Genomic DNA, 25059 nt, shown 5'->3' with positions numbered 1-25059 from the left:
TATTTGAACTTCAAGATATTCACAAGAGACGACACGTACTAGATCCATTCTAGATACGTTATAGTTTAGATATCAACTAGTTCTCTTTTGCAGCGCAATTCAGGCAACCAATGTCACTTTTACGTTAGATAGAGTAAGATATCTATTAGATGTGAATCATATCCTGTGGAAATCGTTCAAGAGTATCTCCAGAATTGCGCAAATGTCAAATTTGACAGTTATCGTATCTTGGTGGTGTCTAAAAGATATCTAATAGATGTCTATTTCAAAATCCGAATCGGGCCCCAACTCTTTTCTTAGGTTGGTTTCCACTACAGATGTAGTGGATAATCCTTTCTCATCGTACTCAAAAACGCTCGTATTTCTCCTACTGCTTCAGTCAGCCTCAGTACTTTTGTACTAACAATTCTTGAGCACTATTGCGAAGATATAAGTTCCACGATAATAATAATAAGGATGAATCATCCTAGTGTTAAACCGAGAAAAAACTGCAGGGATGTTGATAGCCCACGCAGTGCAAGTGTTATTTAAACGTCATAAGACTTTATAAAAACGTCATAGATGTTTGACGTTTAAAATACAACTAGCACTGCGTGGGCTATTAAAACCGCTGCAGACTTTTTTTGATCGAACTCTACTAGTAAGACCCCGGCCAGTTTTCGCGCTTTGAAATTGCAACTTTCTTTTATTTTTAAAAGAGTTCAAAATCGAATAGTAATTGTACAAGTACGCGAGGACTTACGAGGACAAGGACTTAGTCCAGCTTGGACTTGGACCAGGACAGCTAAGAGTGTTGCGGAAGAGTACTTCGGCGTTCCTGGGACCTCGCCATATAGCAGCGAGGCGGCAACAGAGGGGTTTTAGTGGGTAAACCTGGGGTCTCATTAGCCCACAACAGGGAGTCCCACATAACCATCCCGGCCCGTCCCCGCGCCGGGTGGTAAGCGTAAAGCATTTCCCCTCTTTAAAAAAAAGACAGCTAAGAGTGTTGCAATTAGTACTTGGACATTAGTGCACTTGCGTCGAAGTGGGTAAATAAGAGCGAGGCACTAGGTAATTGGTTGGAATTGAATGGCACTGCTACTGTCGCCACTGAGGCGTTAATTGCACTCAATAGAGATGTAAGTAGCTATTCAATAGTTACGTCTATTATGACAACTACTTTTTCACACACGATAAATACTGCATTGTTTTTAAATTTACAATTTTACTGGCGCTCTGGTTTTTTCATATCGTAATATTTTTTGAGGCATTATGTATAACTATTATATGTATACCATCCCACTGCTGGGCACAGGCCTCCCCTCATTAGCGAGAGAGATTGGGCTGTAAATTGTATTTTTCTTAATTACTCGTAATGCATGTTAATTATAAGATGTAATAATGTTTTGAAAAGATGTGTCCCGCCGAGTTTGTTGCCGGTCCCATATTGGGATACCCTCCTCCAATTGAGGGGGGATTTAAATCTTCTCGGGGCAGAGGTGTACGGTTGGAGCCGGTAAAGGTTTATTTGACGTTCATAAGCGCATTGTAATATGCCTACTTGAATAAACTGTTTTTTATCTTTTATCTTTATCTGTCCCCGCGCTTACCCAATGCAGGTTGGCAACTTCACATACACCTTTGAATTTCTTCGCGGATGTTTGCAGGATTCCTCACCAGGTTTTCCTTCACCGAAAAACTAGTGGTAAATATCAAATGTAGGTACCTAAATATAAAAGTATTTATTTATCTTTATTCAATTAAATAATAATATTTTATTTAATATCAAATGGTATTCCGTACATAAGTTCCAAATAATTCATTGGTAGGCACGAACCAAGATTGAACCCGCGACCTCCGGATTGAAAGTCGGACATCAGATCCACTCGGCCACAACCGCTTATTTAAAACATACAAATTATATGGTGTACCGAACTATGTGAATACATTGGATGCACATATGACGCTGATTGTACATCCATAAACATATTTTATGATATCCTGTGATGTTGGAAGCGGGGACAGTAATGAACACTGTATTCAGTAATACTTGGATTATGTCCCCATTAAAATGATAGCACGGACAAGGCCACAAGTACAACTACACAAACTGTAGTTCGAATACGAAATTTAATACTCGTACACCAATAAAACCACTTGTTTTTTATTCACGACATGACATACAAAATAATGTTTTATGTCACTATTACATAAAGCCATTTTGTCCTGTCATTATGAACTAATATGTTGAATTTAGTTGGCGAGCCAAATTATATTGACGATATTAAACACGAGATTCGCTGAATGGATATGGCCTTGGGTTCTGTTTAATTTCTAGGAACAGACACAGGACAGTTTTCTTAATTCTGAAAGCGTATTTTTGGTATGAGAGTCCGTCTAAACTAAGTTTGCACTGCACTGACCGGAACAGGACAAAGTGACATGAACAAGCGTTGCTAAAAATAGTAGAAGTATTATATACAAAGCCTCTACTCGCTCTGTTTTCTTTGTATGTACTACAAATTTTCGTAGCAACATAAAATAGTACTAGACATAGGTCTACTACATAGACATATAGTAGACATAGATCTACTATAGGTCTAGATATAGGTCTAGGTATAGGTATACGTATGCTGCCATGTATTTATTGTATTTTATGTTGTTAAACATTTACGTAACATATGTGTATACATATGTTACTACTAAACCTATGTCTAGTACTATTTTATGTTGCTTTAATTATATTTTATGTTGTTAAAAATTTACGTAACATATGTCTATACATATGTTACGTAAATGTTCATGGTCGATTTCATGTACAGATGTAATGCATAGGTAATTGTTTTCCGTCGTATTTTCTCGGAAACGTTCGTATTGGTCATGCTACTTCTGTCAACCTCAGTAGGTACTTTTTGTACGGAGACTGACTGAAATAGCAAGACCCGTTCGTACGTTTCCGTGAAAATACGATGGAAAATAATTATGCACTACATCATAATTACATCTGTAATTTAAGCATGTCGTTTTAAAATGACAGCGTATAACTTTCGATTGTCTGGCGACGGTTCTAGGTTCATTTGACTGTCAATATTTATATTTATGTACCTATACTTAATCAGTCTTAAAAAGGCAACACTGTAAATTGTCGTAATAACACTAGAAATAGCCGTTACACACGCGCTGATGTCAGGACCTTTAATCTCGTTTATTTTCTTGTATCACTTACATTTGGTTAAGGACGTTATGGTTAACGTGAATCACGGTTAAATTTAGACTATTTAAGAGTAGGGTTTAAACAGGACGCTGACACAACACGACAAATTGATTGTTTGATTGTTTCTTTAATAGTTCTTTGTCGTTTTTTCATTGTCTTAGGAATTTATGAAATTGAAAATTTAAATTAGTATATTTGTATGAAGTAGATACTTACATATTTTGATAGCTTTACAATTTTCATTGTCTTAGGAATTTATGAAATTGAAAATTTAAATTAGTATATTTGTATGAAGTAGATACTTACATATTTAGATAGCTTTACAATTAGCGAGTATCTGTATTTACAACAGAATATTTACTACGTATAGGTATTTAGTACGTACTTAACTGGAATCCAATTTTATGAAACGCATTATACAAATCCCACTTAGTTCCACAGTAAGCTCAATAAGCTTGTGTATGTGTATAAATACATAGTGTAGAAAACATCCATAACTCAGAAACGGTTTATTTTTATTTGTGATAGATACAGAAATAAATGCCGTTACCAAGATCCGATTCCAGAATATCGACTTAAATTAAAAAAAACCTTCGACCGGTAGCAAAGAATGATTACACCAGTGATTACGCCACTCAATATTTATTTATATATTACAATAATAATACGTGACACACACATCAATATTACCTTTAACATGCACTATTGGGCCCCGCAATTAGTTTTTTTGAGGAAATTACGTAAGCTTGTCATTGAGTCAAACATCAATATTGGATTAGTCTAATGAGACTATAATCTAGTCTGGTTTGGTAGAAGATCAGCTTTTTTACTTGCTCCTTAGCGATCAAAAAGAAGCTTAGTTCCTTATTGCTATCTGATAATTATCAATTACGTATCATCTTCTTGCCACCAGCATGGTTTGTTATTACGGAATGGTGGTTTGTATTTATAGTTATAGGCACCTATTAAGGTTGACTCACGTTAAGCCGGGCCGTGTCCGGGCCGGAGCTACCGGCGCATCGTTTCCTATGGAAAGCATCACGTGATCACCTGTCATGACATAGAACAATAAGCCCCGAAAGCTCCAGCCCGGACTCGACCCGGTCTAAAGTGAATCATCCTTTAGTTATAAATAAAGTTTACAAATCATAATTTGTATGTGAAACGTTATTTTAAGGTGTTGGTTAAATGTAACCACTCTAAATTGTAAACACGTTATACTCGATATTACAAAATTGTGAAGCATGATATGTCTTAAAATATTTAAGACGTTTCTTACTTCTCGCTAAAAACAATTATTTCAAGAATAAAATCTAACTAGATTGATTTTCGGTCTGATTTGCCTCTATAAGTGGATTGTAATAAGCATCGAATGTTAATGTTGTTTCCAAAAACCCATTTACAAACATAGCACGTATAATTTTAGGTAATATTACTTAACATAAAATATGGTAGAATATTTCGGGTGTATAATTTTATGTAGTGCAGAGATGATGACTCAAACATGTAACTGATGTAACCGCTACTCAACACAATACCAATGGCACCGTGACCCATTTTAACCTTCGAGGAAAACGTGATCGACTATTTGAGATAATCTTAACAATATTTGGAACGCATATTACTTTACATTCGGTGAATTTATCCCCGCTAATATAATATACATTATATTAATAGGGATATTAAAAAGTATATGTATAAGTTTATTATTTCATCGTATGTTAATTAGTGTTTATTTTGTAAATAGTAGTAGTAGTTTTGTGATTATCGTTTTAATTTTTCTATTATAAAACCTGCACCTAACAACAGTCTCTTTTTGGCCCAGTGGTTGACTGGTAGAGAATGCCTTATGGCATTAAGTCCGCCATTTGTACTTACAATTTTATGTGCAATGAAGTTTTAATAAATAAATAAATAAATATTAATAGGGTATCAGACTGTATGTAATTGTACATAATTAGACATTAAAACTCGAGTGTGGGTTTATGAAACGAACGAAGTGAGTTTCATAATAGCATCACACGATTGTGTATTATTATGTAGCAGTCACATAAAGTACTATTACATCATGCAAGAAATAAAACACCAGAAGATTAATAGAGAAACGTAGACAGAATCAGGCGTGTCTCACTCCGCGATTTCGTCGCTTTGCTACAGGTAGCTAGAAGTGCATCCGCTAGGCCCCAATTTTAGGGTTTGCCATAAGCCGCGCGTGGCGCTGTCGCCACCTAGCGGCCATATCTGTGCTGATCGTAACAGACGCGTTTTGTTAGAGAGTGAGTCTTCTGTACTTAGTACTATTATTCATTCAGTAACAGAATACCCCAAGCAATGCCCCAACAGAAGCTCATCTGCATACAAACCGTTAACAGCTTTTAAAGTCATTTAAAGTATGACGCGGTTAACAACAATGCAATATGCATTCGCTTAACGTGTCTATTCTGGCAGTCAAAACGTCAGTCTTTTATTTTAACGGCTTTTCTTTGCTGTCCCGTACAGCCTGTTTCATGATTTTTACCTGAATATTCCATAGGTTATCATTTTACTAGGTGGTTTTGCTGACGAAAAACCGTGGTCGTTTGCGGGTTAAAGTTTTTGAAACGTTTTGCTTGTAGGTATGTGTTTGTAATACATATATGTTATTGAGACGCTCTTAGTCTCTTAATAATAACGTCGCGTCAAGATCATTTTGAACACCTCGCCCGCTTAGCAACTTTTGCTTCTGACTGTAGCAGAACTTTTTTAGTAAAAATTTCATTTTGTGTGTTGTAGTCTTTAATTCAAGTCACGAAAGTTCTCAGAAAATACATAAGTATTACTTATAAATATATTTTCTTGCAATTCTTCCAATGTCTTACTATTGCTTTTCATAATATTGCACATAACCACCATAACAATGTCAAACACGTCCGAAACACAAAACGACCACCAATACATACAATAGTATTAACACTCAATACATTATTCAACTTGTGGTATTTGTGCGAAATGTCGTGAGTCATAATACCGTGGCACATGCTTCAGGAAATACAATAAGTACTTAATTCTGGAATTATCCGGAAACTAGACTTGAATGATGATTATTTATTTACCTGTGTATTGAAATTTGGTAGGCGGAAAAAATACAGTTAGCAGCAGAAGTGCTAAGCGGGCCAGGTGTTCAAAATGATATTGAAGGACTTTATTGTTACGAGAATAAGATCGTGTCAAGGTAATTTTGAACACCTCGCCCGTTTACAACTTCTGCTGCTGACTGTACCATGCGTTTTAGGCTAACAACGAATTTTCATACAAACTGTAAAGATTCCCTATTATCCGTCTTTAAAAAATGGAACGCTACAAACTAACAGGTTCGAGTTTATTTCTAAACTAGCTGTGCCCGCGGCTCCGCCCGCGTGGAATTCGGTCTGTGTCAGTAAGCGGCTTATTTCTAAGCCTAATTTCTCTCCCTCTCCCCTGAAGGCGGAACTTGAAGTAAAGTTGACAGATGAATATGCTAGAGGACTGTAGTCCAGATAAAATATTTTACAATTAGGTACCACTAAATAAAACTATACTCCAAAATCAATAGTTTTTTCGCCCTTATTCAAATTTTACACGTGATTTAAACGACAGAGTAGTAGATGTACCTACCTATATCGGACGATACAGTAAGGTATACGCGCGCGAGCGAAAGCGAAGCGGCCTGCCTGGCTAGAGCGCCACCCACTCACCGTGGTCGTCTTCAGACTCCTGAGGAAGATCACGTGCCCCTTGTAACCTCAATGCGTTGCGAGACTTTCGCGAATGATCCGTTTTTTTCGGGAAGGTATGGTAATGCGTATAAAATGCGAGTCCCAAATCGCTTCACTCCGCAAACGACCAGTGCCGGATTAAGATATTTTGATGCCCTAAGCATTTCTAGACCATGGTGCTCCCTCTCCCTAGGGTCATCGAGATTACATTGAATTTTTTGGTAAGTTGAGTGACGTTCATTGCCGCATTACAGCTGAGAATGGAAATCAGTGGCATCATTTTATCACGAAAATTGTCAGAGCTGCAGCAGTAACGTTGCAACAGAGTAATGCTGCTGCAGTGGTTATATCTTAGATAGTTATTAATAACGCGAGCGAAGCGAGCGCGAAATTTTTTCGATATAAAAACGCAATTTGATACACAGTTGTAGATTTTTACTTTTAGTATGGAAATCAGTCACATAATTTTATCACGAAAATTGACAGTGCTGCAGCTGTAACATTGCAACAGAGTAATGCTACTTCAGTCGTCATATCTTAGTAAGTAATTGAAAACGCGAGCGAAGCGAGCGCGAAAATTTTTCGCTATAAAAATGCAATTTGATAGACAGTTGTACATTTCTACTTTTAGTATGGAAATCAGTCACATAATTTTATCACGAAAATTGACAGTGCTGCAGCAGTAACACTGCAACAGAGTAATGCTGCTGTAGTCGTCATATTTCAGAAAGTGATTAATAACGCGAGCGAAGCGACCGCGAAATTTTTTTGATATAAAAATGCAATTTGATAGACAGTTGTACATTTTTACTTTTAGTATGGAAATCAGTCACATCATTTTATCACGAAAATTGAAAGTGCTGCAGCAGTAACATTGCAACAGAATAATGCTACTGCAGTCGCCATCCGAATGTCACCTTTATCATACCTTATAATGTTATTGAAAACGCGAGCAAAGCGAGCGCGAAAATTTTTCGATGTAAAAAACGCAATTTTACTTAGAAAGTTACAATTTGATAGACAGTTGAAGTACATTTTTACTTCTAGTATGGAAATCAGTCACATAATTTTATCACGAAAATTGACATAACGTTACAACAGAGTAAAGTTGCTGCAGTCGCAACCGGAGTGTCACCTTTATTATAACTTATAATGTAATTGTAAACGCGAGCGAAGCGAGCGCGATAATTTTTCGATATATAAAACGCAATTTGATAGACAGTTGTACATAAAGATTTAAGTGGGGCTCCTATACAACAAATGTGATTTTTGACCGAAGTTAAGCAACGTCGGGCGGGATCAGTACTTGGATGGGTGACCGTTTTTTTTAGCCTTTTTTTGCATTATTGTACGGAACCCTTCGTGCGCGAGTCCGACTCGCACTTGCCCGGTTTTTTTGCCTACGGTTTCGGTGCCCCTAGACGTGGTGCCCTAAGCAAGTGCTTATTTTGCTTAAAAAAGGTTAATCCGGCACTGCAAATGACAGAGGTCAATGCTTTTTTTTTTAGGAATCCACCTTCTTGGCCATTATTAAGTGCGAGGCGATACCTCCGTATGAATATGGATTTGAGATGGGTGCGATATAATTACGATTAGGTATAATTCATGATGGAGAAAATATATAATTTTAAATAATTATGCAACTATACGCGATGTGTGTTTATTTTACCACTAAGTAACTATGTAAACTCATTTTTAGTTTTCTTGATTACTTAATGTTTACTCAGTTCCCCAAAAGATGGCACTGTGCAATGAGGGGCAATTAATTTACTGTCGTTTAATTTTGTTGTATTATTAATTTATTCAATCAACATATTTATTCAATTATTTTTGTTGATATCCGTAACCCCTCTTCTAAACTTACAGTTAATTTGGCAAAATCTATCCTCGGTGGCTTATTTATGTCACAACGTATTAAATTCAGCGCCATCTGTACCAGGGTACCAGGTTAGCAGGGAACTCAATAGTGGTAGCACATATTTGAAAAAAGTTTGCCCCTCCTTCCTAAGTAGCGCCATAAGATCAGGGGCAAACTTAAGTCAATCGAGTGTTGTGGCTACCCCCCCTTTTAGGGGTTGAATTTTTATAGCCTATAACCTGGCCGAGAATTTTTTCGACAGATAAAGTTTCCATCAAAATCCGTTCAGCCGTTTTCACGTGATGCGCGTTCAAATAAACAGACAAACAGATAAACAGATAAACAGACAAACAGCCAAAAATTCTAAAAACTTTTGGAACGTGTTCTGTTATCGATTCTAAGTATCCCCAGCCAACTTTTTTTCAAATATCTTCCATGTACAGACTTTCGACCGTCTTCAGCTTTATTATATGTATAGATGTATACATATACCCTATACCTTAATGCATGGTGTTCCACATATGGACACAGTTAAACAACCTTTTATTTTCCAAAATACACGTTGTAATTTTTTTTTCCCTAAAAGTAAACACATATATTTATCACATTCGAGTTTTAGTTATTCGATCCGTTTTCGATATGATATATGTCAGTGTTAAAAGTCACATTTCTTCAACAGTATTATATCGGAAACAGATCGAATAACCAACCAACCAAGCAACCAATAAACTCGAATTTGCCTATATGTATAGTTTAGGAACCCATAACATTTCAGAAAAAGCTTTTTCTGTGGACAAAACAATTAAAGACTAAAAATGCTGACTGTAAGGGTGCAGTGCTTTTGATTCTCCTTAACTTTACGATGTCTACAGGAAAGAATGGAACTAGTTAAACATACAATAAAATGTGTTTGACCCGGTCAGGCACCCGGCTATCAATACTAATTAATAGCTGTTTCAATAACCGCGTTATGATGATGACAAATAGTATAATCGATAAATGGAAATGCGACGATGTATTTACACTAAATATCCCTGTTAATAGCCCAACCACGTTATTTTCGTGTAAATTATGCTAAAACAGACTTAAAACCAACGATATAAGAACTACAGCGTTTCATAATTTAAGTTTGTTGGCACGCGCCTCATAACACGCTTTAACTCGCCTATTAACCCATATATGTCCAGGAAACGGTTATTAAACTTTGATGACTGCTATGAAATCAAAGTACGGGGGATAATTTTATGGTTTCTTAAAAATTAGGTCACAATGAAACATCAAATTAATGATCACGACAGTAATTAAAATTCGTCTATCGTGAGTCATATTGATAGGTATTAAGCACCAAAGCACGTTAACTCAGGTTTAGATGTCTCAATTAAAGCAAATTTATTTTCGGATGCATGGGGCACCCTAATCCAAAGCTTTTAAGTATACTATTGTTTTTTAAAGATCAGGCGCCTATTTCACCAACTTGGTAAATGGATACCAGACGCTGACAATTTCCTGTACAAATTCCTTGGTTGTAAAATTACAACGATATGTAGGTATGTAGTACTCACGTACTTTAAGTCGAAAAACGCGGTGACACGGTGACGGACCGGCGCAAACGCAAGCTCCTGATGACACTCCTCGGTACGGAGTGAAACATGTTGAGCGTTTTTCGACTTAAAATACGTGAGTGACCCATTTTTAATATATTTAATATGTCTGTGTCTCACGAAAGTTTTGTTATTAAAATTGATATGTATGTAGTGTCAATATTTACTGTTTGGGCCAACAATGTACAGTGAATTGTGAATGTCAGCCGACAATTGTCAGCGTTGAGGCCGGAGATTTTTGAGCGGGTGCAATGCAAACGTCATTCCGAAACATGTAGCTTAAGTTGATTATATACCATCTCATACTCTAACTACACCGAAGGCATAGGTATGCTAGCAGAGTAGATTGATTAAATGTCACTCTGATATCCAATACTGACGTACGGTCAGCAAATTAGATCCTTCTGATTGTCTTAAGGCTTCCCGTTGTTCGAGTAGGGATAAAAACCACATTTATTGGCTTACGATGTCAGCGGGTGAAAAGCGAAATTTGATAGAGGATAGATGAGTAAATAATAAGTAACCTATTGTTTTTTTTTTCTTCATAATAAAGTTCTGAACTGCTTGCTTGCAAGAGTTGTTACGATTTAGAAATTGGTGTCATTAATTTATTTTATTTTTAAATTTCAAGCATAGTCCATATGTTATCACGTATAGATGGCAATTTTATTACCTACCCATCTAAACGTAGACACGCACTGCATTCTTATAATTCTTCAATGTTGCCTTATTGTGTTTTTGACAATGTCATTTTTTACTATTAAATTCATATATAAAAGATAGACTATAGATATGTAGGTACTTAGTTGGTTTTCGGGGAAACTACTCACATATACAGTAATGAATGGAACTATAGTCGCACCGATAAAAGTCTGCAGCGGATTTGATAGCCCACGCAGTGTACCTAAGTGATATTTATACGTCATAATTTCATAGAAGTTTGACGTTTAAAATGAGACTTGCACTGCGTGGGCTATCAAAATCGCTGCAGACTTTTTACGGTCTAACTCTATTATTTTTTAAATAACGATATTTCTGATTACTATTCTACATATATTGCCAATAATAAAACGTGAGGTTAGGGGGCTATTCAAATGCATATTATGTTTGAGTAGCGGAAGGTGATCTGGTAACTAACTATACGGACCCATTAGAAACCCATCTCGTATATAATGGTTCGCAATATAGGTACCTACGTCTTATTATTTATAATAATTTTGCAACTCATCTAATAATCTTCACCTTCGTGCATAAATCATGGCTGACCGCAATCATCTATATTATGCCGACGGTACTCAGTTGCAATGACATTACGTTTGAATCAATGTCTCAATACAACACTCATTTATATTACTCGTTAAATATAAAGCAAAGTGTTAATGATAGTAGAACAGATAATAAAGTCAGCTATTTGTATAAAGAAACAAAGTAGGTAACCTCAAAAACAGAAGTCTGAAAATAACAACCGGATGCAACTATCTTTTTAATTTCTTCATTACAATATACGACTAACGGCTCGATTCTGAAAATATATTAGATCTCTACTAGACCTCAACAAGTTACGATATGGATAATTTAAAGATATTTGTAAGATAGATATGTCAAATTTGACGTTTCCGCGATTCTTGAGGTCCTCTTGGACGATTTCGACAAGTTATGACTTAGATATCCAAGTCACATCTAGTCGATATCTAATGTAAATCTAGTTGATCTCTATATCGCCTCTAGATCTTGTGATTATCTCGTTTCCCGAATACGCGTGTAAAGTAACTCATACTCTTCATAGTGCAAGGAAAGTGACGTCAACTTCCGGTTCACAAAAAAATTGCAATTTTTCCGAAAATATTTGACCTTTGTATTTGGTTGGCCGACTTGAACGACCAGCGTAATAAAAAAATCTCGTGAAAAAATCTTTTTTTTCTACTTTTTCCTAATCAGAACACGATACCGAATAGGCCCTATTCCCACAATTTTTGTTATATCCAGTATTATATAGTTTCCTTAGTGTAGCATAATAGTTAAGGATGACTCACGCTAGACCGGACCGGTCCGGGCCGGAGCTTCCAGCTCTTCGTTTTCTTTGGAAAGCACCACGTGATAACAGTCGTCATAGAAAATAACATGTTGGACACCACGGCCCGGGCCCGGCCCGGACTAGCGTGAGTCAAAGTCATCCTTTATTCGAAAATGACAAGATCTGAACTTATATTACGAAACTTTTAGCTACCATTACTGGAATCCGTCTGATTACGATCTACCGCGTGCCAAGTCTAGACCAACTTTAATAAGATCCGGACAACTTTTTAAATCTTGTTCTTCAAAAGAAATCAATAACCCAAACTTCGAACGTTGCTAACGTTTGACAGAACTTGAACTACCTATGTAATGTTAGCAAGAAACTTTGAAAGTTACGTAAATTCTACAGTGAAAGCTATCTCAAGAATTATGTACTACAACTTTTGTACTTAGTCATGATTTTTCCTCGTATTCAATGTGAAAAGTAGTACTGTTTTTTTGACTCTTACTATTAACGCTCTATCGGAGTGAGATATCTCTAAAATATCTCTTTAGAAATGGTAGCCTTTCATCCCTTAGTCACTAATTAACAAAGCATCACGGCCCTATTCGAACTTTAAGATACGTCAAATATTACGTCTACATACGATATGGATTAGATATGTCAGTATCAAAAGTGACGTTTTTGTTTGAAGAACCTAATTCATATCATAACTAGACGTAATATTTGATGTATCTTAAAGTTGGTTTATGATTATCTTTTTTGGTTCCATAGTCAAACTAGTCATTAAGGAACCCACAAAATTTCGTCAGGTTCATCTAAATATCTTTCTGTCAGTCCGTTATCGGGTTATAGTTACCTTTTTTTATATTTGTAATTTTGAAATATTTCTTTTCCAGTGTGCACTGCTTGTTTTATCGGAAACGAATATGAAAAGTTCACAGGAACGACGGGCTCCACTTACGTCAAAAACTGCGAATGCAAAGAAGTCGGGTACTCGGTAAAGCATTTAATATGGCTGGATCCGGACGGCAACGCAATCAATGGGTAAGGATATTTTTTGCATCACAGTAAATATCATCATCAACAATAAAGGGCGCGCGAAACTAGCGGGTTTTATCGATTTCCCTCAATAACTCTAAAAGTATACTTCTGATTAAAATTTCGCTGATCAAATCCCTATCACTAGGTATTTTATACAAAAATTAAGCCCTATTTAGACGATGCGAGAACTCGCATACGAGTTTCATTACATTGCTGGTTTTGATCGGTCGGTTGAATTGGACTGGACCAACAGTCCGCAATGTAACTAAAATCGCATGCGAGTTAGCACGCAGTCTAAATGAGCCCTTATACTGCTATGGAATGCAAGGTAACGATAAACAATTGAAAATAAACGAATGTTAGACATTTTTTGTGATTTTTTCGGGCCAACTTTAACCTTTTCGCCGCCACGTCAATAAAGTAATAAAGTGTCATCAGCGATTCAGCGCCATGTCAATAATTGCTCGTAGGTATACAACCTGACCAAAACTACGACTTGATATCAAGTAGTGGCGTGTGGGGCACGAAATGTTCGAACTTCATTATCCAGTCAATGGCGGCGAAAGGGTTAACCTAACATAATGAAATAATCATGTTAGCTCGCTGTTGACTAGAGGACTAACTAGTATGTATGCCAACCATAATCTTAACATTGTGGCTAACGGCATACTCATTAATAACATAACAATAGAATCGTATATTCTATTGTCGTGGCCCTAAAATTGTATGAGCATACAGTATGAGTGTTTAAAGACTGTATTTATTTAATTAGATAAACGATTGTTTCTCTAAGACCAGATTTGAGCAATCCGAACATATACACGGAGATCCAAGATCACAACGGCACGGGTATACTGAGCCTCGTGGTGAGGAGCATCAGCAAATCCATGGCGGGAAACTATACGTGCCAGACAAACTTCGAGGGAAATACGTATAGCCAGACTTATAATATTGAAGCATATGGTACGTATGAACACCAAACTAGACTAACTACAGTAACTACCAAGATTTATTAATTGTAAGAGAAATGGAAATATGAGGAATAAGTTTGTGCTCCCTAGATTGACAGCTAACGATGCGCACTGTTTTTACGCCATTTAACTGCGGCATGGATGAACCCTACTCTACACAACCGAACTATTTTTTTTCGTGGAAATTCCGAGCATTATCGACCCCTTCCACCTTCGTTACAAGTATGCCTGTATATTGATTGATTTGTTAACATGTTAATTACATATAATTTATTTCTAGATAGTCCGTACTTTGTGAACACGACTGAGGATCAGAATATTATCATCGGAGAAGACTCGATAGTTAGATGCGAAGTGCGAGGAATCGCAGACTACGAGATAGTTTGGTACCGAATCACAGATCGAGCGGATGTGGTATGATGTTTCTCATTTACTAACTTGGTTTTGGTAGCTGAGGTTACGAGACGTCGCCTTTATTATCAAGGTGATAGAGTTCAATGAATTATGTTAATCCCAGTTGCATTCTCTACTACTTCAGAGCACAGAGTTCTCTTTCCGACTTTGTCTTTTCGTCTTTGTAAGGTCTTTGGCTTACTTTTTATAAAACCAAATATACAAATAATATATACAATCAAATCGTTAACTGCAACATATAGGACCCTGAATTAATGTGGTCACAAGTTGCAAGTTGCAACTAAGAATGCATCAAGAGTAAATACGCATAGTTACACCGACGAATAAGTTCTTTGCTAACTATTTATGAGTCAAACGTGAGCGTGACCTCCATATGTCTACAATTTCAAAAATGTTTATTATTCACTACCTATAAAAATGACGACATCAAACCTTGCCTTTCTGACGATTTGCCTACTTGCTGGCAAATGGCATTATTACTATCGTATTAACAAGTGTAGTTTTTTTAGCCTTTGGTCAACGACATGAAGTACAAGATATTGCCTGAGCATGGCCTACTCATCAGAAATGTCAATAAAGAGGACGCTGGGTTCTACAACTGCACAGTCAATAACATTGTCATAGGGGATTCATTACCAATACGTATCAATGTACAGGTAAATATACTGATTAGTGATAACTTTAAAGTTGCATCTGTTAATATTATTCTTTTTACTGCTTTAAACGAGCATAACCTAAAAACTGCCTACAAACTAAAAACTTCTTTTATTCAATTTTTTTCAGATCAACAAACAACAACAATGTGTGGTCTAAATATTTAATACTTTATTTTCACAGGCAGCGGCAAGACCAGTGATATTTGAACCGAAATTTAACATTCCTCCGGAGGCCATAGTTGTCGGCAACTCAGTGGTTGTGGAGTGCCTTGCGGAAGCCATACCGTACCCCGAATATACCTGGACAAAGATTACTGATGAGGTATGATTTAGGGCCCCCCCACATCTGGCGTCTTTCGAGCGTCGGTGTCTACAATTCTATGACCGCTGCTAGATGCAACGTCGACGCAGCGTCGACGCAACTGCGCAGCGACGTCATTTTCCATAGCGCTGACCAGACGCCGACAGACACCGACGCTCGAAAGACGCTAGATGTGGGGGGGGGGTTGCTTACTCGTTTTAATCCAAAGTAATCTACATTAACGTAACACCAACACAACAACATAAAATCTACCTACATACCCATTTTGTAAGACGGTATTAAAATGATTTGCATTCTGCATAAAATAAATACAATGAACGTATCTAATATTTTTGGAAATATTTAATAATTCGTAAACATAAACAAAGCTCAACACACAACACAGTTCAGTAAACAAAAATCTTATCTTATGTTACTGGCGAACGTAACCGTATTTCATATAAAATCATATTTAAATACGCGATTAAGTCCCGTTGTGTAGTTTCATAATGTTAAATAATCGTGAAAGTTTAAATCAGTGTCATATTTAAACCGGTTCTATCGCAAATTTATTTTGTTACCTTTATTTACCGACGTTTCGACACTGGTTTCACTGGTTGTGATCGCGGCTAACTGTATTAAAATGTGTTCAAAACGAGAAAGTTTTAAATATAATACGAGTATGTAATGTAGGTAACATTATATTTCTTTATAATGTTAACAATGACGCAACAGACACCCTTGCACATCCTCACAGAGTGCCCTTGTCTAATGCACACTCGTGACTTATTCCCGGGCAGATACATATTGCGCCCGCAGGAGTTAAAGTCTCTCGAGATCAAAAAGATCCTGCAGCTGTTTGAAGTTCCAGGTTTGGATCGATAGTTGTAGTAGGTGGCGATCACAATAGATCAGGGATGGTCGCAGAGATACATAGGCTGTGGAGCCTTATTAGCCCCTAACAAGAAGAAGAAGAAGAAATGTTAACAATCATTTGTAATGTTTTCAGTTCGGAAATCCTATAGAAAAAGCAAACTCGACGTGGAGACCAATGGTTAATACAATAAAATTCGATAGCATTAAAAAAGAAGATGCAGGGACATATGTATGCACCGCAACCAACACTGTGGATAGTGCAGCTATAAACGTACCCATTAGTGTAAGTATATCTGCCTCATAAGGACAAACTGCGCTTTTTTATATATGTGTTTTAGTGGTGTTATTTTTTCTTCGTTTCTTCGTTACCGTCTTCCAGGCCTTCTTTACCATATTAACTTAAATTCCCCGTCCTTCGTCCGCCATGCCCACCCACAATGCGTTTTTTAAAAGTTCATCTAAAGGTCCGATGCACCTGCTTAAGAATCCCCTGGAGAAAAATATCAAAATATCAATACATCAGATACTATTTGATGGCCCCAAAATATCAATAGGTACTATTTACTAAATATCATTACTAGGCAGATGTGTGACATACTTAGCTCTTAAGACACCGCCATAAGTCCGAACCCTATTATATAAGTAAAAGAACGAAATTTACTACTACAGGATTTTTTATCTTTAAAATTATTTTCCTTAAAATATCACCATTAATTATTAATGAGTAAATTGACATAGTAAGCCCTGATGAAGACTTTCCAAGTGGAAGATTTTTTAAATTCTATACAAAACAAATTAATTTAATTTTTGTAGGTCAAGGTTCCGCCAGTAATAACGTTCCTGGAGAACGTCACCGTGGTGGAAGGCAACGCGGCACAGATCGCCTGCAAGGCTACCGGAGTGCCGGCCCCTGAACTCATTATAGAGACCAGTCTGGACGGATTGGAGACGGATCAAAGGTGTAGTTTTTCTGCAGATCTATTAGTTTCTTAGTAGCCAATCTAACGCCGACCGGGACGTCGCGCTCATGCGGGACAGGCTGCAGGCAGACTTTAACAACATTCTGAGGTGGGCACACGATAACGGTATTATACTGAATGTAGCAAAGACCAAGTGTATGTTGATAAAGTCTCCGTACCTCAAAATTCCCTGTGAACAATTCGGAATAGTAGGGCACACATATGAATGTTTGCACAATGACATGGTGTCGTGTAAGTGCAGTCGCCTTGAAATGGTCACTAACTATAAGTACTTGGGTTTAAATGTCGATAGTTGTTTTAACTGGAACCTCCATGTGGAGTCGGTGTGTAAAAAGTTAAGGTCTATATTATGCAAATTTATCAATTTAAAACCTATAGTAAATAAGGCGGTTCTATTTACACTGTACCACGCATTAGCAGATTCTGTGGTAAGTTATGGATTAGTGGCATACGGTCGCACATTTAAAACTCAACTTGATAAGATCCTTAACTTACAACTTAGACTTGTTAAGATATTAGTAGATAAGAAAACTAAAGAAAAATGTAACAAGCACTATAACCAACTTTTTCAGAGCTGTAACATATTACCTGTTCACGAAAAACTTAAATATCTGTTAGCTGTCGAACAGTATATGTGTCCTAAATTTAAGATAGTAAAAATATACAACAGAAGTCTAAGAGAATCTACACGAAAACGATATGTCGAGCCACAAGCCTCCAATTATTACGGCCGAAGAACAAGGCAGTACCTAATACCGCGTATTTTTAATGTCATACCCCCCGAGCAAAATTTTTCAACAAAAACAATATTTAAGAAAAAAATTAGAAGTCTGTTATTAAATAGTTACGCTAATGCAAGTTAGTCATATTTAGTTTAGTAATTAGCATAGTATTAAGCATGAAGGTATAAACATTTAGGTATAATTGGGTGTATTTCATTCGCCAACAAACTGTTTCGCAGTTTGGCGAAGTTTTGTAATAGTTTTAAGTGTTTTTTGTTTATTAGCAATAAATTAAAAAAAAAAAAAAACACCTACGCTCAAAGGCGTGGTGGCATGAACTAAGCCGCTTTATGAATGTTTGATCAGATAGAGCTATTTACATCATTACTAAATATGAGGAGGATAATTTTAACGTGCTGTAGGATAAGAAGCATATATTTACTAATAACTCCTTAGTGACGATGGAAGATAGCTAATTAAACTGCAGTCTATGAGGAGTTTTTAGCCAGTTTATGCCGGAAATTTGCAAGGCCGGCACTTTGAAAATTGTTGTTATATACGTATGATATGTACTATAGAGTCTATAGTATAAACCGACCGCTTAAATGAGTCCTCTGACATTATATACCGGGGTTGGGATTGGGAACTCCGAACTCCGGTTGGGAAACTCCTTTACCACTTGATTATAAAGGGCCCACTGATTAACAGTCCGCCGGACAGTATCGGCCTGTCAGTTGTTCGGAACTGTCAAAATTTTGTTCTAACTGACAGGCCGTTACCGTCTGGCGGACTGTTAATGAGTGGGCCCCTTCCATAATTGATTGTTTTCTAAAACAGGGTATCAACAGCCATCATGCACCCATCACCGGACACGTCGGAGCTATACTTGACAATTATGAACGTCTCCAGACCATGCGAGGGCATCTTCAGATGCAGCGCAGCTAATGCAGGTTGGTTGGCTTTTGTTTCTGAAAAGGCTTTTTTCCTCATTTTTATTTTATGTCGGACTTGGTCAATCTGTGTAAGAATGTCCTATAATATTTATTTATTTATTTTATTTATTTAAAATACCCTAAAAAACCAAAGGTACTTATGTATAGAAACTGTTGTAAAATTATAAACGGTGGGTGAAATCATAGTAAACGAATATAGTAGGTAACCTATGGAGTTTATAATAGGTATAAACGGTTGATCCAGGGGTGTCGTATATAATAACTCATATGAGTTATTGACACTTTAAACCCGTACAGTCCTTTTTTAACAGACTGCAAAGAAAAATAACAATGAGGCCATCTAATTTAGATATATTATTCTACCTAATTTCTTTAAAAGAAAAGCCAATTATTTATTTATATTTGCAGCAAAATATATATATACTACAATCTGAGCCTGTCCCCAGAAGTTCCTTAAGTATTTCGTATTTTTCCTTTTTGCAGTCAACAACGTTACGCAGGAAATGTACTTGACCGTCCTGTACGCGCCATATTTCCCCGTTCAAAACGAGACCATTTGGGGCTGGCACAACCACACGGTCAACATGAGCTGCGCCCACGCAAGCAACCCGCCGTCCGCAATAGTATGGAAGTATGATATTCAAGTAACTAATTGGTAGACAGCTTTACTCAGCTCACAACGATAAGCTTAAAAAAAATATGAACTACTGGTTTTATTAAAATTTCATTTAATATTAAGAACTTATTATCGACAACTCAATAATGAGAGCGCGATAAAACTAAACAATTTCGAATTGTCTTAGAGAAAGTAGAAAGTATATAACAAATATCTAAGTAGGTATGTTTAAAAAATAGAAAACGTAGTCAACTGCAGAGAAAAGTGACCCCCTGATGTTTTAATGCAAAGGTGCTAAGCAAATAGTATTGCTGACTGTAGCTACTTACAAAAAGCGAAGTTTTTCGCCGCGCAATTTAGTATAATTAATTCTGTATGGGTGCGCAGCAGATAACTTTACTGCCCCATCAGTTCATTTAAAATTCTTAACTTTATCAGGTTCCTTGGAAGTGAAAGTCGTGAAACAACTACAGCAGAACATGATCAGGTCAATAAAATACTTCAAGAACTAAATGATGGCAGTACAGAGCAATACTTAGCCCTGCAAATCGACGCTAATAAGTATGGAGAATACGAGTGCACAGCTGTCAATCCTTATGGAAATACTACGAAGAGAATATACTTGAGAGAAGCGTTTAAACCGACGGCTATCAAAAATGTAAATACGTATTTATAATTATAAATTTATTGATTGTATTAAGTCCGTTTTCCCGTACGTGGACATTAAAGGCCAAAGCACACTGGCTACGTGTGCGTGACGTGCACGTGCGTGTGTTGAAGCCCTACACGGACACGTCACGCAAGCGTTGTGCCGTCTCTCATAAGGATCTGTATACTACAACGTGCACGTGCACGTCTACGCACACGCATTCGATGTGCACAGGTATTAACCCCTTGTATGCTTAGACACGGATCCGTGCGTGTGAATTTAAATCTATTGTTTTAAATGTCAAGATCACTTTTTCAATGATTATATTTGACAGGCCGCATACGACCCTAAGGCCTTTTCGACAATTTCATGAAATGTTACAATATTCGTTTTATAATACACCTTAAACTTTAAGAGTCATAAAAAATTAAAAACCTACAGACTGCCTTAATAAGGGGCCCACAAATTACCAGTTTGCATTCGGCACTGTCACCTTTTGCGATTAACTGACAGGCTGCCGGCCTAGCCAAGGTTGCAATCGCTATCGCTTCGAAAGCGAAAAACTTTATGTCTCTCTATCTCTCTTCCATATTAGTGCGACAGTGACAGTTGCGTATCGATCGCTACGGAGCGTTAGCGATTGGCGTCTTGGCTACGCGGCCTGGTTTCATCCGGCGAACTGGTAATCTATGCCCCTTTAAAGTTGCATTGAGTACCGTCACCTGCAATAATATGTTACTCTTCTGAAGCCGCAAAAATATGTGACATGGCTCTACAAATAAGATTGTGTCAGATATTTTTGCGGCCTTCGCTTGTGTAACATATTATTGCATATTATTGACTGTAGGTACAATCTATTATTGGTGGCTGCTTCAACTGTGTGATAAATAATATCATTTTCACCTCAGCAGCTCGAACAAGGGTACTTTGCTTCTTAATAACAGTGAGCAAAATGCGATTTTGCTCTACTAGAACATACCTAGAGGGACAGAGATAATAGAACCCAAGTATATCGACCTTGTATTAGACCCCGCATGTTGAAATGACATTTGACTATAAAAGTCACTTGAATGACATTTTGTCTCACTCAGTGAGCAAAATGCGATTTTGCTCACTCATACTGTCTCACTAAGTGAGCAAAATGCGATTTTGCTCACTGAGTGAGACAAAATGACTCAGTGAGCAAAATCGCATTTTGCTCACTGTTTTTAAGAAGCAAAGTACCCTTGTTCGAGCTGCTGAGGTGAAATAGTTATTTGTACAACAAGAGATCAAAGTTTGATATTTCTTCGAGTGCTTATTTTGAGTCCCGTGCAAGCGAAAGATTCTATAATAGATTCACGAGCGTAGCGAGTGAATCTAATTTAGAATCTTGAGCGTAGTAAGGGATTCAAAAGCGCACGAGATGTAAATAACTTTGATCTCGTGTAGTACACAAAATTTTTCACCCTAAGCAGTGAGAACATACCTAGAGGGACAGAGATAATAGAACCCAAGTATATCGAACTTGTATTAGACCCCGCATTTTGAAATGACATTTTCACCTCAGCAGCTCGAACAAGGGTACTTTGCTTCTTAAAAACAGTGAGCAAAATCGCATTTTGCTCACTGTTTTTAAGAAGCAAAGTACCCTTGTTCGAGCTGCTGAGGTGAAAATTAAAAACAGTGAGCAAAATGCGATTTTGCTCACTGTTTTTAAGAAGCAAAGTACCCTTGTTCGAGCTGCTGAGGTGAAAATGTCATTTCAAAATGCGGGGTCTAATACAAGTTCGATATACTTGGGTTCTATTATCTCTGTCCCTCTAGGTATGTTCTCACTGCTTAGGGTGAAAAATTTTGTGTACTACACGAGATCAAAGTTATTTACATCTCGTGCGCTTTTGAATCCCTTACTACGCTCAAGATTCTAAATTAGATTCACTCGCTACGCTCGTGAATCTATTATAGAATCTTTCGCTTGCACGGGACTCAAAATAAGCACTCGAAGAAATATCAAACTTTGATCTCTTGTTGTACAAATAACTATTTCCTTACAGAGAACAATCATAAGCATGACAGCAACATCCGTAACATTCCAAATCCAAGGCCCGGACGCCGCAGACAACGCCCCCGTACGCGGCTACGTCGCAGAGTACGACATTGTGGAGAACTTTGCCATCACCAGCCACCATAACATAAGCTATTGCGGCGTGGAAAGGAACTTCACAATAGACCGGCTGAAGCCCAACAGGACGTATTCGATTAAGTTCGCAGCACAAAATGCGGTTGGTGACGGCGAGTGGTCGGAGCCTTTTGAATTCGTGACCCCTGAATCGTAAGGATTTGTTTTATGGCTCCTCTACACGATGGGCCAACGCCGGCCACTCCAAGGGACGCATTTATGCGTTAGAGGGAGCAAGTGATATTGTCCAATGCGTCCCTTGGAGTGACCGGCGTTGGCCCATTGTGTAGAGGAGCCATTAGAGTCCGACCATGCAGTGAGTCGTGTCACAAAAAAAACGCGGGAATTTCAGTACAAACCGCATCTGGCAATAAAATTACTACGAAATTAAATGACAGCTTGAAACTGACAACTTATTTGATAGGAAAAAAAGTTGCCATATAAAGAATTTTAAAAAATAGCTTATATCCATAGACTGTATGAATAAGATTGCTTGTGCTCTGTTGAATGAAGGATTTGTGACAAAATAGGCAACTTTGTTTTTAATAATGTGACGATTTTTTTATAATTTTGGACAACTACAAACGTAGAATACACCGCCAAAAACAGATTTATGAAAAAATATCATAGCACTTCCTCCAATTTCCATTCTAACCCACCTAGGGAATGCAATACCGGGATACCAGGATCCCGAAATACCGGGATCCCGCATGCAATTTGCGGGATTAATCCCGCTCGTAAATTAAGCGGGATCCCGCGGGATTTGCGGGATCGAAGAGCGACGTGGTTCTTACGTGTTACTACAAGGAACACAGGCTCGGGCACGTCCCTACTGGCGAAAATTCTTCACGGAGCCTAAATGCATCTATGGAGGAAAGGGGTAATGACACGGAAGAGCATTTTGCCCGAATTTGTCTATTTATTTCATCACACTTTCTCGTAAAAGGTGTTATTTTACGTAGGCGACGCGGTCCGTAAATGTTAAATTTGTACCCAGGGAATTTTGTTATGTAGGTATACGTCCGAAATTAGGCAGATTTTTTATTGTTTTCCCTCTTTTTTCCTCACAGGTGTGATGAAAGACATTGCGTGTGCCACGAGTGGTACAGGACTTACGAAATCGCGTTAATTAAGCCTTTACACACGCTCTTAAATTCTTGATTACTGTCATTATACCGTATTATTTTAATACAAAATGTACTATTTCTAATTTTAGTTTACTTTTTGTTTTCAACCATCAAATTTAGTACTTATTCGTAAAATTGTATACTAACTTGCGGGATCCCGCAAATACCGGGATCCCGCGGGACTTAAAATGGCAATCCCGCGGAATACCGGGATTGAGTTCCTCATGCGGGATTGCATTCCCTAAACCCACCCGATAGATGCAATTCATAATATTATATTTTGCAAAGGTTATGTGCCTAGTTGTATTAAATGAATGATGTTCGACTACACATCGGCGAGTGGTCATTTGGTCAACCATTCAGATCAAACTGAAATAAATGTCATATATGTAGATGTATATGTCGTGACCAAGGCCTCCAGTGCGCGGAGGCCTTGGTCACTTTTTCTTCGTACCTATATGACATGTATATATAATAGTGTTTCTACTTGAAATAAAAACTAATTAAAATATTTTCATGTGTTCTAATACTTCTAATAGCATTCAGATCAAACACAATTACCCTATTTCTTGTTAAACCTTTTCTTGTTAAATTTTTCATCTATAGTTTGGTAAGTTTTATTATGTTTGTTTATTCCTTTCTTTGTTTTTATCAATAAAGAATTAGATACCTTTTCTTATAGCAATGTAAAAATGCTTCAGGTCCGCTCCTGAACCGCCCACAGAGGTGTGGGGCAATCAAGGCAAGCTCAGGTGGAAGGCGCCCGAGCCAAACGGCGAGCCCATCGACCATTACAGCGTCGAGTTCTGCCCGGTAAGTGCTTATCCGATCCTCAACGCTAATATGGAACGGTCAAATAGTTATTGGGCATCGGGATTTGTAGGTATTTTTAGAATAGAATAGAATTTATTCGTAAGCACAAACGAGACGATACACACTATAAAAGAAAAACAAAGTAAGATTAAAGTGCCATTAAATGGCCCCATCTCTGTATGTTGCTGGTGGCTTCCAGCGCTGATCTTCCGATGAGAGAATCAAGTGAGAAGAATCACGGAAGGTAACTGACAAGAAAAATAACATACAGTAAACAAACAAATAGTTAAATAAGAAAAAAGTTACACAGCAAGAAGATACAACATACTTAACGATTATATTAAATTAAGATTATTTATACATATAAAAC

General features: G+C 37.3%; 1 protein-coding gene and 1 long non-coding RNA gene across 4 annotated transcripts in view; one reads left to right on the top strand and one right to left on the bottom strand.

Moving 5' to 3' along the window:
* LOC134671438 (uncharacterized) overlaps nucleotides 1-25059 on the bottom strand; it is a 186566-nt gene that overhangs the window by 138765 nt on the left and 22742 nt on the right. The window lies entirely within an intron of this gene.
* LOC134671406 (fasciclin-2-like) overlaps nucleotides 1-25059 on the top strand; it is a 48604-nt gene that overhangs the window by 17571 nt on the left and 5974 nt on the right. For 2 of the 3 annotated variants that reach the window (XR_010099218.1, XM_063529260.1), the window contains exons 2-13: nucleotides 13306-13453; nucleotides 14244-14413; nucleotides 14702-14835; nucleotides 15345-15491; nucleotides 15673-15813; nucleotides 16802-16951; nucleotides 17482-17627; nucleotides 19208-19320; nucleotides 19807-19954; nucleotides 20378-20597; nucleotides 22625-22902; nucleotides 24578-24689. Coding sequence is in view for 1 of the 3 variants with exons in the window: in XM_063529260.1 (XP_063385330.1) it covers nucleotides 13306-13453; nucleotides 14244-14413; nucleotides 14702-14835; nucleotides 15345-15491; nucleotides 15673-15813; nucleotides 16802-16951; nucleotides 17482-17627; nucleotides 19208-19320; nucleotides 19807-19954; nucleotides 20378-20597; nucleotides 22625-22902; nucleotides 24578-24689 (1907 nt within the window). In the remaining 2 variants the exon portion in view is untranslated. Of the gene's footprint in view, nucleotides 1-13305; nucleotides 13454-14243; nucleotides 14414-14701; nucleotides 14836-15344; nucleotides 15492-15672; nucleotides 15814-16801; nucleotides 16952-17481; nucleotides 17628-19207; nucleotides 19321-19806; nucleotides 19955-20377; nucleotides 20598-22624; nucleotides 22903-24577; nucleotides 24690-25059 lie in introns of those variants that run through there. The other variant, XR_010099219.1, reaches the window with a different exon arrangement.

Source organism: Cydia fagiglandana, chromosome 15, assembly GCF_963556715.1.
Source record: "Cydia fagiglandana chromosome 15, ilCydFagi1.1, whole genome shotgun sequence".
Classification (NCBI taxonomy): Eukaryota; Metazoa; Arthropoda; class Insecta; order Lepidoptera; family Tortricidae; genus Cydia; species Cydia fagiglandana.
The sequence above is the reverse complement of the archived record's forward strand: the minus strand, read 5'-3'. Positions and strand labels throughout refer to the sequence as shown.